The sequence below is a fragment of the Suncus etruscus genome, chromosome 5 (assembly GCF_024139225.1).
Source record: "Suncus etruscus isolate mSunEtr1 chromosome 5, mSunEtr1.pri.cur, whole genome shotgun sequence".
Taxonomy (NCBI): domain Eukaryota; kingdom Metazoa; phylum Chordata; class Mammalia; order Eulipotyphla; family Soricidae; genus Suncus; species Suncus etruscus.
The window spans coordinates 6,864,380-6,880,279 of NC_064852.1; the positions used below are offsets into that span (position 1 = coordinate 6,864,380).

General features: G+C 38.5%; 1 protein-coding gene across 3 annotated transcripts in view; it reads left to right on the forward strand.

Annotated features, from left to right (window-relative positions):
• ASTN2 (astrotactin 2) overlaps positions 1-15,900 on the forward strand; it is a 1,116,661-nt gene that overhangs the window by 466,689 nt on the left and 634,072 nt on the right. For all 3 annotated transcript variants that reach the window (XM_049774120.1, XM_049774121.1, XM_049774122.1), the window contains one exon: positions 3,448-3,615. In XM_049774120.1, the coding sequence (XP_049630077.1) occupies positions 3,448-3,615 (168 nt within the window). The remainder of the gene's footprint in view (positions 1-3,447; positions 3,616-15,900) is intronic.

The following is a 15,900-nucleotide window of genomic DNA, read 5'->3' on the forward strand; positions in this document are numbered from 1 at the left end:
AGATTCTTTGAGAATTTTAAATTTTGTACATGAAAATTTTTGGTTGGTTAAAAGTGAGATAGACAGAAGAAAGTTTATGGAGATGATGCAAGATCACGGATGTCTTTATGAAATGCCTAGATTGTGAGAGAAGAATTGTTCTTTAAGACTATTTTTGTGGTCCTAGTAATTTTTGAACCTTTCAAAGATTTCTACCTGATAAAATTTGCCTTTGCTTTTATTTCTATATCCACATACACACATTCGGACACTGAATGGACTTTTCTCCCTTGCTGGTCAAAGAACATTTGTATGTGGGTATGTTAATATGTATTCTGCATATGAATATATTTATGTGTATACAGGCGTATAAGGGTGAGAGTATAAAGGTATACTGAAAAGCATAGAATCTTTTGGCCTGCACGGATTTTCAGGAACAAACTTAGCTATCATTTAAAAATTGCTCTGTTATAATAAATGTGAATTTTCAACCTCTTTTGTAGAAAATCAAAGGAACTGGTACAATTGCTTTTTTAACTCTTTGGCAAGAAATGCTAGAGCTAGGTCACAGTTTCTGCTTTTGGGTAGGACAATGTAGGGTACGGGTTTTTTCAAATTGTTTCTTCCTATTGTTTTCAAACATTGAGGCTTTGTCATTGCCTAAATGCTGGTTTTTTTTTATCTTAGATGCGCTAGAAATTTCTTTAACTTTCTCTATATATTGTTCTCCTCCTTTTTATCTCTCCTTCCTCCTTCCTTTTTTATTTTATATTAAACACACACACACACACACACACACACACACACAGTTAGGCCAACTGGCCAGATGTTCTCTCCCTTATTCTTAGTCACTCCCATTGATATAACCAATTTGGTGATAAAGAATACATCTCTATTTACTCAGACAAGTTTAGTAATACCTAAGCACTTTATACCTTGTCTATGTTAATTTATTTCTTTCACCACAACCCTAAATCCATCAACAATCCTGTATGTAGATGGCACAATCAAAGAAAGCCCAGAGGCTTGATTTTCAGTTTTTGGAGGAATCTCCATATTGCTTTCCATAAAGGTTGAACTAGACGGCATTCCCACCCAGCTATACCACTCCTAGGAATATACCCTAGGAACACAAAAATACAATATAAAAATCCCTTCCTTACATCTCTATTCATTGCAGTACTATTTACCATAGCAAGACTCTGGAAACAGCCAAGATACCCTTCAACAGACGAATGGCTAAAGAAACTGTGGTACAAATACACAATGGAATATTATGCAGCTGTCAGGAGAGATGAAGTCATGAAATTTTCCTATACATGGATGTACATGGAATCTATTATGCTGAGTGAAATAAGTCAGAGAGAGAGAGAGAGAAACACAAAATGGTCTCACTCATCTATGGGTTTTAAGAAAAATGAAAGACATTCTTGCAATAATAACTTTCAGACACAAAAGAGAAAAGAGCTGGAAGTTACAGCTCACCTCATGAAGCTCACCACAAACAGGGATGAGTTTAGTTAGAGAAATAACTACGTTTTGAACTATCCTAATAATGAGAATGTACGAGGGAAATAGAAAGCCTGTCTAGAGTACAGGTGGGGGTTGGGTGGGGAGGAGGGAGATTTGGGACATTAGTGATAGTAATGTTGCACTGGTGATGGGTGGTATTCTTTACATGACTGAAACCCAAACACAATCATGTATGTAATAAAGTTGTTTAAATAAAAAAATTTAAAAAATAAACATGGGGCTGGGCGGTGGCGCTAAAGGTAAGGTGCCTGCCTTGCCTGCGCTAGCCTTGGACGGACCGCGGTTCGATCCCCCGGTGTCCCATATGGTCCCCCAAGCCAGGAGCAACTTCTGAGCACATAGCCAGGAGTAACCCCTGAGCATTACCGGGTGTGGCCCAAAAATCAAAAAAAAATAAAAATAAAAATAAAAAATAAACAAAATACATGCATAAACTTATTTAAGATAAAAAAAAGAAAGCCCAGAGGCATTGAGAGACTACACAAGGCCAGTGGCAGATAACAGTAGATTGGGTCAGTAGATTTGTTTATATATATGTATATATATAAACTATTTAAGTGCCATGATTACAACAAGATTATAGTTGTGTTTCAGTCATTAACAGAACACCCCTCGTCACCTGTGCAACATTCCCACCACCAATGCTGCCCTCCATTCTACCCATCCCCTGTTTGAATTTGAGACAGGCATTTTACTACAGTTACTTTTTTTTTAAGTTTAGTAAGCTCTTCTTCTTTTTCTTTTCTTAAAGGATAAGAGTTTAAAAAAATAGGCCCAGCAATATATGGGGAAAATGGAAGAAAAAAAGCGTTGGCCTAAATACAAGGAGACCTTATCCCTGAAGTTTTCTGGCATAAGACCGACTCTGGACTCTAGGCTTACTAGGTTGTCCAACCCCTGAGTCATTCTCTGTGGTCCCGGTGAAATTATTTTGCACATTAGCTGTTGTTGGTGCCAGGTACCTGTAGTTAAAGATTCTGGTTTCTGTGCATTTCCTTCATCGAAGTCTGGCTGATGCGGAGCATCCTCTAGGTTCACCTTCTCATTAGATGCGGAGAGCCCTGCCCTGCAAGCAAGTTGTTGCTGTTGGCTAAGTTGTCTTTGTGTTAAGACAACACTCTTTGGAATAATTCAGTTCCAGGGCAGCGGCAGGGTCTTCCCTGGTGGAGGTTTGCTTCCTGGTGATGTTATAGACAATTGTGGTTGTTTCCATAAATAGTATTCATGTTCAGGGGTGTTTGGGCAATGCCAATTCTTCTGTGGTCCGAGCCAATTCATTATGCCAATGTGCAGGGTATAAGGCCTAACTGCATTACAAGATTTGTGTTCCTATCTCTATTAGATCGAACTTTTTAGCATCTGTAATATTTTCCCATTTTAATGTGCCTATGCAAAAGAGGAACAATGTCACAAGGTATTAGTGCATCTGGGGGCTGAGGGAACAAGTCCAACAATCCCCGAAATTTGGTTCTAACATGAACTCTAAACAGAAAGACTCTCTCCCCACCATGATTATTTCTAAAGACATAAAAGGTACATGTTTATCTCTTTTGAATATCTTAGATATACTCCTTTAACAGCTATAACCCTTTTTGAATACCCTCTTATATAGTGAAATTTTGCCCGCTGTGTTTCTTTTCTTTGTGATCTATTCAACAAGGAATGCTGGTAGTAGACTGTTATTTGAATCCTAGTCTCTCTCAGTCCTAATGGTCTGACTCCTTACCACAGGGCTAAGTTTTCTTTTGCATCTGATTGGTATGTATCTATTGTTTACTGATGTGATAACTGGCATGTTAGTGGTGTCTAGATGACTGAGCACAGACACCTAAGATGTGCCTGAGGTGTATAATATACTTCTGCCTGCCGCAGTAGCAGGACAAATCTGTACCCTATTTCTGGAAGAAAGTAATTGTCTTCTCTGTTCATCTATAGGAAGCAGCTTTGTGGTAAGCGAAGGGAGTTACCTGGACATCTCTGATTGGTTAAACCCAGCCAAGCTGTCTCTATACTACCAGATCAATGCTACCTCTCCATGGGTGAGGGATCTTTGTGGACAGAGGACAACAGACGCCTGTGAACAGCTCTGTGATCCAGATACTGGTGAGCATGGGGCAGGGATTAGGAGAGTGGGAACTGGGAATCAATGACCTGCAATCTGCTTACACACCCTTGGTTGATGAGTAGTTGGCAAGGTATGTAACCACTATAACCTATGCTATAACCTTCTATGAAGGTCTAACCCCTGACTGTTCGTTCCAATCGCTGCTGTCATTACCCAACAAGAGAGAAAAATCACTCTCAAAGCCACAAATTCAGAGAAAGAAGGGATCATAGAGAACCTGTGCTCCAATTCAGCAGTTTCAGAATGTGATTAAATATCTCTGAGCTCAGTCCTGCCTACTTCTTTCTATCTTTTTATTTTTCTTTAAATATCCTAGCTCCAGCTTTATTATGATATGTTATTGACATATAACGCTGCATAAGTTTCATGTGTGCTACGCAATGGTTTGTCTATGTGTGTAATCAGAAATGTTACCACGGAGTAGTAACACCTCTATCACCTCTCCTAAATATTTTCTAGTTTATGATGTTCCCAGCAAAGATCTGCACTCTTGACCCCTACTGAGTACATAATATGATGCTGTTAGCTAAATTCTAAGAACATATTCATCTCAAACGGGGAGATGTGGGTTATAGGATACAAGCTATCTAGATTATTTTTCTCTTCCCTTCCTCCCCCTTTGTACCAGAGAATTAAAACAGTGTTGAACCCGATGAATTAAATAGTATCAGGAGTGGAAAGCTCCTGATGTATCTATTTATTAGGCACATGTCCTCATATAGAGAACCCAAATATTTTTCTAGAAACTGAGGTCATAAGAGTGGCCATATAAGCCAAATCTCTGTCCCGTGTCTTGTTAAGTTCTGATGATGAAAAGGTTCAGACACCTGCACTATTCATATGACAGGACTCTTGTTGTGAGATTTTATATGACATGAAATTATAGTATCACACAGTTTTATCGATATAGTCAGGTGGTGCTGTAAGCCGGGAGTGGTAGTGATGGGGTCAGATGCAGGCAGGGAAGGCTCATAGGGAGGGGGAGGAAGTTGTCATTGCAGAGAGAGTAGTCAGGCTAAGACTGCTGTACATAAGTGACATTTAACCAGGAACCTTCACACAGGCATGAGAAAGTCAAGCTACTAACAGGGGGGATGAACATTCTAGGCCAAAAGAGCAACACTGACCACCATTTTGAAGACAGGAGCAAAGGAATGAATGAATGGTTTAGCACTAGCAAGAAAGACCATTTGCATGGCTAGAGAGGGGTGGAGCTGAGAAGACAGGCATGGAGGAACAGAAGGAAATTTGAGAATCAGATAAAGATAGGGATATGAAAACCACCTTAGATAGGATGATAGGAACCCTGGCTTTAATTCCAAGAAATTTGAGTATTTTTTTTTTTTTTTTGGCTATACTGTGGGTACTGTGTGATCAGCTGTCTTTGGAAACAAATACTTGGTGCTCCTTCTTGGAGTGTTTTTTCTCCTTTTTGACTGGGAGAACAGCATCTTCTCAGTACATCCATTCTTTTCTTCCTGACAGCATTACTGACTCAAAGGCTCAACTATTCATATGCAGGCAGGAGTGGGCACAGACTTGATTTCCATGACTAAGGAAAGGAAATCAGATTCTGTCATGAGAGAGGATGAGGCAGAAGAAAGAACCTAAACTAGAGTTAGATACTTAAAATGGTATTTAGTTTCTGATTGAGACACAACATGTTAAAGTTATTACTATCTCAGATTAATATTTAAAATATAAAGTTTCTATAATTTGTTATTGGACTTGGGAAGTGATAATAAAGAGAGGTGTAAGTTGATTCCACATTGTTCTATCTGAAGCAGGGAATGAGTAAACTATTAAAGGGCCAGGCTATGAACAAGGGTATTATCTAATATATAAATTCTAGTTAACTATTTAATATCAAAAACAAAAAATAGACATTACATATGAAAGTCAAGTTTAAAAAGAGGTTTTAGGAGCAGGAGAGGTAGTCTAGCCAGTAGAGTTCTTGCTTTTCACATGGCTGACCTGGATTTGAACCCCAGTATTCTGGAAATAAGGTCCCAAGCACTGTCAAGAGTAACTCCTGAATTCAGCACCAGAAATATCCTCTAAGAATAGCCAGGTATGACACAAAAACCGAAATAAAATAAAATAAATAAGAGGCTTGATGTAGAAAGTCTAAAGTCAAGTTTATAAAGAGGTTTGGGCTATACATGTGTTGAGTGGATAGTATGCAGGTGGTACTTGAACTCACAAGACTCTGTTTTGTTGATAGTACCTATGCTTAGTACAAAAGGACAATGTATAACTTTTAGTTGTTGCTTAATAAACTCAGTTATCAATGTCCTCCAACAACCACAGAAAAGCAGAAATTCTAAAGAAGCAGAGACTTGCCAGGTTTATAAATCAAGTAGGAAATAAATCCAGTATTTGGCTCCCTGTTCTTATTCCCTGTTCTCTGCTCCTCCTCCAACTTGTCTAATTTCATGGAACATCATCCTTCTCTTGGTAAATAAGAGTCTTACTTAGTTAACTCCTTGCATAGATGCTTTGGGGACAGCCTCTGTGCAGAGTGGATGTATGTCAACTCAACGGCCTGGATCTGAGCTCTCCCTACTTCTCCTTTGGATCCCAATTCAAGAGGAAGACGCAGATTCTCTGCTTAACCCTGTAGTTTTGTACTTGGAATTTTTGTGTCTATGTGTGAAAAGAGAGACCTCCCAAAGCAGTGCTCCGGGAACTAGATGTCTCTTCTGGCCATTATCTGTCAGTAACCCAATGAGAGGATCAGGGAATGTGGTGCTATAAGGAATTTTCCTCTCTGTTCTCATAGCTTCAATTTTAGTTTCCTCCTCCTTATTCACTTAAATATGAGCTCAGATGAAACATTTTACAGCACTAGAAGAACTGAGTCACTGATTTCCCAGTAGCTCTAGTCTCACTCCCATTTAGTCATGTCAAGAATATTCCTCTGTGCATTTCCACTCCGCTCATACACACAATTATTCCCCAAACACCCATGCAAAGACCTACCCTCTAACAAAGGTTGGACCCCTCTCTTCCCTAGAGATAGTTTCCATTCTTTCATTAATTTCAAAATCTCGTTCACTTAATTGCCTCTCATTTTCTCTTGGTGGAATGGATGGCTTATTTTAGTGACATTGGAGTTTACTGTTGACTAAAAAACCTGATTAAAAACTTGAGTTATTGTTTGGAAGCTTGCTCTGTCTACCTTGCTAAAATGTAAGCTTCTTAAAGCCAAGGACTGGATCTAATTTATCCCCTGTATCTTTTCCACTCGATGCTCAGCAAGCCCCTTATTCTTACAAGTCACGTTCTGTATAAATGCACAGGCTATCTACAGGTAAGGAGTGGAAATGAGAACATAAGATCCCTGAGTATATTTTCATGGGGCTTGACTCAGATCCACTTTACAAAATTTACTTCAATTCGTTAGATTCAATTCAGGCAAGATTTTCTTAATTCCACAACTCATAAGTCTGGGTGCTATTGAAAAATCACAGACAAATTGGACAATGTTCCTGCCTTCATTTTCTCAGGGATAAAAAGAATATGCTCATACGCAGCTATTATAAAGACACAATATAGTATAAATCAAGAATAAGCATTAATAAAGTATCTCATGCCCAGAGAACAGGCAGAAACAGATTTGAGACAGGGACTTCAGCAAATATATCATGAAAAAGATGACCTTTTAACTGAGCTTCATAGAATCGGTAGGGAGGGTGGGTTAGCAGAGGTATCTTACAATTTAAAAAAAATGTATGAAAGTTTAAAATGATTTGGGGAAATGAAGAGCAGTATCATTGGATACATGGAGATCTCAATGAGATGTGAAGAGCATGCCCAACAGTGAATTAAGAAGTGACAAGGGCTGAAGTTGGAAAATAAGATGAATAGAGCTCATAAAATGATAAAGTTTCAAAGATTTTTATATTCTTTAAGGACTTGGTTTGACTGTGTTGGCCACAGAAGTAGGAAAAGGCCTTTTTTCATCAGTTAAATTGTTTAGAAGAAATCATAATTAGACTCAAGAGAACAGTAAGGGCTTCCTTCTTTTGCCTTCCATCAGTAATTAGAAGTTGGCAGAAGCTCTGGAAAAGCTGAACCACCCTCCCCTTGCCCTCCAGCCCTGTAGACATTCAGAACTTAGATCTGTGAAAGATGATCTTGTTTCTCTTATTTAAAAAATAAAATATAAAATAAAACAACTGGGGCCGGAGTGATAGCACAGCATTAGGGTGTTTGCCTTGCACGCAGCTGCCCAGGATGACCTGGGTTCTATCCCCAGCATCCCATAGGGTCCCCCAAGCCAGGAGCGATATCTGAGTGCATAGCCAGGAGTAACCCCTGAATGTCACCAGTTGTGGCCCAAAAACCAAACAAAAAGAAAAAAGAAAAACACAACAACCTCCTTCTATGCAGGAGACATGTTTGTCTGGTTGGCTTCATAGAGCCTACATCTCGAGCCCCCAAATCTCAGAGAGGTGAGAGGCTATTGCTTAAGACTAGAACCTCAATTATAGTGATGCAGCACTGAGCCTGGCTAGGTTGCCACTATTAGTTCAGGTTGTGTTTTTTTAGGGATTTCAACAATTAGTCCTAATGATTGAACTGATTTGAGAGTTGCATTTGTGGTAGGTTGGAATTAGTTGGTATGATGGGAGTTGAATTTTAGCATTTCCTCCCAACCTTTTATTGAGTGATGCCATGAAAAAAAAACTTAAAAATTGGTATGAGGAGGGTATTTATAAAAGCATAATTGGTAACTGTTATAAATCATGGCTTACTTTATTTGGAAAACCATCATTAAATATTTTCCATCTTAACAGTGGACAGGATGAGAACAAAAATGTTAAAAGACCAAGACAGAGAAGGGTCTCATATATTTTAAAGATTTGAAAGAATTGCCAAAGGATGCCAGAACTATGATTTTTCTAGGAGAGACTACTTTTCTTTTTGGTCTTTCTGAAGATAGAAATCAAATTTTCAAGGGCAACTTCAATTGCCCCATAAAAGAGAACACAGGAACATTTAAATGATTAGATTTTGGCTCACTTTTTTGTTTGTTTGTTTGTTTGTTTGTTTGTTTTTGGACCACAGTGTTCAGAGGTTACTTTTGGTTATGCATTCAGAAATTGCTCCTGGCAGGCTTGGGGGAACCATGTGGGATGCTGAAAATAGAACTTACTTTTGCTGCATGCAAGGTCAATTCCCTACCATTGTGCTATCACTCTAGCCCCTAGATTTTGACTCTTAATCAAATTTTGATTCTTAACCTGCCATCCTATGGCTCAGAGAGAAAACGCAGGAGTTAAAGCTCTTGCTTTGTGTGTATCTGGCTGTTCAATCCACACCACTGCATATAGAGTCCTCTGAGAATTGCCAGGTATAATCCGTGAGCGCAGAGTCAGGAGAAAGCTTTGGGCACTCTAGATTTGATACACACACACACACACACACACACACACACACACACACACACACACACACACACACACACTCACCCCACTCTGGGAAAATCTTGAAGCAAAACAGATATGTTCACATGTGTGATGGTGGTTTGTCTGTTTTGGTGGTGGTATGTGAGTGAGTTTTTAATTGATGCTGGGACAGTGATGAGGGCTGAACACATTTGCAGTGACCCTCAGGGGCCAGTCATTAGGACTATGCCTAAAGGTATTTAAGAGCCTATGTGAGAGATAGCATGGAGGTAGGGCATTTACCTTTCATGCAGAAGGATGGTGGTTCAAATCCCGACATTCCATATGGTTCCCTGAGCCTACCAGGAGCCATTTCTGAGTGCAGAGCCATGAGTAACCCCTGAGCACTGCTGGGTGTGACCCAAACCCCCTCACCCCCCCAAAAAAAGAGCCTATGTGGAGTTAGGAAGGGAACTTGGGACCTCATACACACTAGGGATGTCTTCTACAACTTAAGCTAACTTCCTGGCCCTGAAACAACCTCACTGAAGCTTTGCACATGGGTAATACCAGTTTTATGCTAATTTTTCTATAATAAGCCTTGGCCATATAGCCAAAATTATATCAGACGAGTAATAGAATATTAATTTGATCGCTAGCTCACACTTTTATCTTTTATTCATGCAAGCATTTAGAGAATCAGAGAAGAATTGTACTGTCCTTTGGTGTCAGACAGATCCAATTCACATCCTCACCTCCCTATTTACTGGTTAATTGTAGGGCGTCTAGCAAGTCATTTAACATAATCAAGATGTCTTTCTAGCATATGCTACAATGAAGAAAATATTTGCTATTTTGAAGGCTTGATATGGAATGTGATGAAAAATCAAATTTAAACCCATCTTGCACAGTTCATAATGTTACAGTGGCCACTCAAAACAGGGCTTGCTATTATCTTTATAAATCAGTTATTTATTTACTTAGTCACTTGTGCCTTGACTTAAAACAATAAATATTTTAGCTGATTCAATAAATATTTCACAAGACATCTTTAATCCACCCCTGAACCATTGTATTGGGCAACATATGAAGAAAGTAAGCTGACGGGCTGGTTATCCAGGAATTGGCGACCTAATAAAAATTTTACAGTTTTCCTCCTTCTTACCTGCTCACTTTACAAAGTGAGTTCATGTGTGCCTTTTACCAAGTGCAGGCAAATAGTCTCTCAATCCTAGCAGCAATCAGCTTTGCACAAATCTACCCTTTGATCTTGGGTATGTCTCATTCTGTGAACTTCACATTTTTTTTTTCTCTACGATGAATATATGTACAGGAATATAACACTTCATGCAAGAAAGGTCCTCAGAGATCATCTAGTCTGATCTAATGAGGAAATAGAAGGCCACTGAGGCTAAGAAAGATGCCCAGTGTCATTTGCTAAATTAGTGGCAAGATATGAATTACAACCCTGAATAATTCGCAAGGTAGTTTTCATCTCAAACTTCATGTTTCTCTGACCTTTTAAGCACTAATAACTTGGAGCATAAAGTAAGTATGATTGAAACAATTTGTAAATGGCATTTAAACCAGATTGAATTTTCTTTTCACATTTGATATGAACTTCAGTCATGTTCACCATCATATTCGGTTTATGTTCATGTCCTTCGCAGTCACTTTTATTTTGCAAGAAGATCTGAAATGAAAAGCAACTGTGTAGTTATGCCATGTGTATGTTTTATATCACTTCAAATATAATGCTCACAGGTCATTTCTGTAATTTGCTCAGGAGAGGCACAGGACTTTATGAAGTTGTAAAATCTAAAATGTGCAAAAATGGGGCTTGTAACATGGATGGGTGTATCACTAAGATTATGTAGCAGGTTCAAGTGAGATAGTGCATAGGGGAGAAAAGCAGATAAAATGGATGAGCTTTTTATAGAACCAATTTTCGTGTAAGTCACAGAGAAAAATTTGTGTAAGAACATAAGTTTTAGAAAGATTTGGCCTTTGTTCATCTAGTTTATTGTTGTATCTTGGGGACTGGATGGTTCCTTCCTGCATCAATACATGTTGGTAGAGGCTTTTGGGTTGGTCCTTATATCGCCTTCTAATTAGATGTCTCTCAGTTGGTTCCTTTGGTTTACATGTTAAAAATATGTTTCCCCGGGCCCGGAGAGATAGTACAGCGGTGTTTGCCTTGCAAGCAGCCGATCCAGGACCAAAGGTGGTTGGTTCGAATCCCTGTGTCCCATATGGTCCCCCGTACCTGCCAGGAGCTATTTCTGAGCAGACAGCCAGGAGTAACCCCTGAGCACCGCCTAGTGTGGCCCAACCCCCCCAAAAAACATGTTTCCCCATTGCCTCTTCATTAGGCTTTCTCCCCTCCCCTTGGGGTGGGCTTTGTTTTTCCCAATAAAGGTTGCTTTGGGGCCTAGAGGAGAAGCTGCTTGGCTTGTGGTTCCACTGACTGGCTTGTGAACAGCTTCCAGTGTGAGTTTCTGGCCTGCTATTTTTTCCCAACTGTGTGTGGATTATTTCCTGTGTTGGAATTGCTGCTGGACCTGCATTGCATCTCTTGTCCTACCTGGATTTGGGGCATGGGGATCCCTTCCCTCTCTGGGTATTGTGAAAAAACACAACCCACCATTTTACCAAATACATTTTTTCTTGAATGACAAAAGAAGGAAGAAAGTAATTAGAGTTTTACTTGGAAAGTGCCAATGCATGAGCACTGGATTGTTGTCAAGTTCTAGGTACTGGTAATACTGTTTGGCTTTCATATTTAATTAAAGACTTTCATATAGTACAGTTAATTCTCTTCTGAACCTCAACTTTTCCATTGAGCAGGGTACTACTAATCTATCCTTAATGCAAATACACTAGCTCTATCTTTTTTCTGTTTAGGATTACTCCATATTCTTCTATGCTGTTGTTCTACTCTTTCAACTGTAGAAAGCAATCTTCCAAAATATGAATTATTCTTATTTTTAGAATCCATAACACTCTCCAATACACTATTCTTAGGTCATGAGCTTTGCTAAAACTTGCTTGTACTGTCAATTAATTAGCCTCAAACTTGATTTTTCCAAAATGCAAGAAAATAAGGCCACATTTTTAAAAAAAAAGTATTTACTTTTTTTTGTTTGTGGCCCATACTCAATGATGATGAGGAGTTAGCCCTGACACTCAGGAATAACACTTGGTGGCCTTTAGGGACCATATGAGATGTCAGGGGTTAAGACCAGGTCTTGCATATGCAAGGTAAGCACCCTATCTGCTGTAATCTCTCCAGCCCCTTAAATATGATTCTTTAAGATAAGACTCAAATACAATAAGATTAGGGCTGTCTGATTCTTAAAATCCATGAAGTGAAAAGTAATAATCAAAGTCTGTTTATTTTATTGATTAATTTACTTGATATGAGTTCATGATCTGCACATAATAGGTGAGGTGTTGGATACTGACCCGATAGTTAAGAGTAAGTTAAGAGTTAGTTAGTTAGTTAAGAGTAAGTTAAGTAAGTTAAGAGTAAATTGCCAAGTATAATTTGGTAAGATATCAAGGGGTGTAAGAACAGTGGAGAAATCCTAACAGCATCTATATTTTAATGCACTATTCTGTACTCCACTTAATGCTGAGATTTTCTGTACCTGTCTTTGTCTTGGTTCTGGAGAGTTAGTGCAGTGGGTTCAGTGGCAAATCTGGGTTCAAGCCCTGACATATCATTTGCCCCCCTGAGCATGACCAGTAATAATTCCTGAGTGTAGAGCTAGGAGTAAACCCTGAGAATTGCTAGATGTGGTCCAAAACCTAATATATATCTTTATCTTTTTTGTGTGTGTTTCTGGGTGGTTTTATTGCTTCTACTTCTCATACAAGAAACTGTGTCTTAAAAGATTTGATTGACATTCTGAAGGTCATATATTTATTAAAAATCACAGTTGGGATTTGGACCCATACTGAGTGACAAGCTACTATTTTGAGGAGTCAATGTGTGAGAGAGTAAGCCTAGTATTAAGAAAAGAGAGGAGTTTTAGCTTTCTTTCTTTGATAGTATTTGCACAGACATCTTAGAGGCCAGCATGAATACTTTAGACAAAAAATGCTTCCATTTTAAGTCAGTTTGAAAAAATAAAAGGACTCCATTGGATTGGGGATAAGGGAAGAATGTAGAACTGTAAGGTAGAATCTGACAGCATTTATGAGTTGGAAGAAAATCTGTTTTATTTCTCGGTTACAGAGTCTTGCTATATTTGGTTTAAAAGTGTTGTAAAATGTTATGTTGTGGAAGAGGTTTGAGATGCTTCGAAAAAAGGACAATGTGTGTCAAAGGCGAGATCTTAAAACTTCCAAGAGCTGGCAATATGGTTGAATGTTCAAGCCCAACAAACACAGAAGGTTAAAAGAGGCTACAAAGAAAATTTGAACAAATTTCCTTACTAGACACTTGTCAGTCCCACTGAAAGTCCAAGACAACCTTTGCTTCTGAAATTGAAAAAGATTGAGAGCTGTGACAGCTCATATTTTTAAGTCTTAGAGGAGGAGGAGATAACTTGAGGTAGCTCTGATTACTACCTCCCAAAATAAGGGGTTCTCAACTTCTTAGAGTCTTCGAAAGTAGACTCTACTGGAAATTAAACTAGAAAATATGTTAAGTTAAATTTTTAGGGGATTTGGACCACACCTGGCAATGTTCAGGATTTATCTCTGGCCCTGCACTCAGGAATCACTCTTAGAGGTGCTCAGATGACCATATAGATGCAATGTGGCCTTATTTGAGGCAAGCACCGTACCCACCATCCTATATCTCCAGTCTCTGAGACTATGTTTAATTTTATTCAGCAATTACATTGGAGAAACATTATGAAGTCTCAAATGGTATATTTATGATATTTAAATTTTTCCAGGAAACTGGTGAATATATTTGTAATACTTTATAGTCATTGAATTACCAATGAACAAAAGTGTGGGGAAGGTGATATTAAGAGTACATGCTGGGGCTGAGTGTGTTATTAGGGTGCAGAAGTCAGGTCTGAAGTGTTGATGGCTGGCTGAGAATAGGGAATCATTTCCAGTAGCCAAGGTGATAAGATCTTCACAGAAGCTGGTCTCTGCAGGAAATAGAATGCTGTGCACCTACATCTGCTCCCATGAAGTCCCCTTCTTTGCTTTCTGATTTCTCCCTTATCCTTACTATTTAACTTACATGTCACTTCTTCAAGGAAGCTTCTGCAATAGTCTACAATAGACTCGGCTGCTCCTCCATGCTGCAGGTACCATTAGGACATTCATGTTTCCTCCTATATAAAATAATGATGATGATGATAGTAATGATGATGGCATATATTATGTTGTGCAAAGAAGTTCCAGGCACTCTTCTAAACATTTTACTTATATTATTTTATTTAATTATCTCAGTAATCCTATTTCATTTAAGTCTCTTGAACCTATTTTAATTAAGTCAAAGCACAATTAAATATGTAGAGTGATATTTACTATTTTTAATAAAAAATAGTGTTGTCAATATTGACAATAGAATTCCAATAACTATGAGACACTTTCATTTCAGGAACATTAAAATGGGAAAACTTGAGTTTTTAGAATTAATGGCATGCCAAATCCTTTTCATCATTTTACCAGTGAAATGAAATCTTGTAAGATTTTTCCTCCTAAATCACTCTATTGGGACCCAGTGGAAACTAGAGTAGAATCTGAGAGTCTGTCATTAAGAGTTTACTCTCTTCATTGCTCATCTATCCTATCAAGACATAATGATGAAGTGGAATTTTTTTATTTATTCATGATTCTCTGACCTAGCCCTAGCTATCTGAAACTACAAACTTTATAAAGGCAAGATTTTCATTTTTGTTTCTTCCTACTTTATCCCCAAATCCAAATCTCTGCCTTGTACATTTTGATATTTAGCAATGATTAATGGAATCAGGAATTGGACTATAATATAAATATCTTTGGAGAAATGTTCCATAGACTTTACTCAAAATTTTCCATTTTCATTTGCAGTCTGACCTTTGACATTCCACTTTGTTTCATGTCTCAGTTTCCTGGTAAAACATTGAATATTCTTTGTGTGCTCTCAAGATCTGAAATACTGTACACTACACATCTGCATTGGAAATCGATGCTTGCCCATCTTTGATTTTGGAGGATGTGGCAAGATCCTATGCTTCACATTGCTTAAAGCAGCATTTCTCTGAGCTAGGCAGCAGTAGTCTTGTATGCTCTACGAGCTTCCAAGATATTGCAAGAGTCAATAGGTGAAAATTACATAAATGAGGTAACATAAAAATCATATGAGAGTAAGAGGCTAACAGATATGAAAGGGGGCTACAAAAGGGTAGAAAACAATAAGTTCAATTTAAAAATTATGAGGGGCTGGAACAGTAATACAGAAGTTATGGAGCTAGTTTTGCAAGCACCTGACCTGCAATTTTTTTTTTTGGGGGGGGGTTACACCTGGTGACACTCACGGGTTATTCCTGGCTATGCACTCAGAAATCACTCCTGGCTTGGGGAACCATCTGGGACACCGGGGATAGAACCGCAATCTTCCTGGATCAGCTGCATTTGAGGCAAACGCTTTATTGCTGGGCCACTTTCCAGCCCTGTGGCCTGCAATTTTTACCTAGTACTCCTTAAAATCCCCTGAGCACTGCCAAAAAATGGCCAGGAACACAGCTAGATGTGGCCAAATACAATAATAAATTTGAGAAACACTAGCTGTAATAAGAAGCTTGCCCGTATAGGAAATGGCAGCTGCACAAGTTTTTACTTTGATTTTATATTTTTAAATGTAGTTCAGATATCATGATCACAATAATGTTAACATATGTGTATGTGCGTATGTTACTG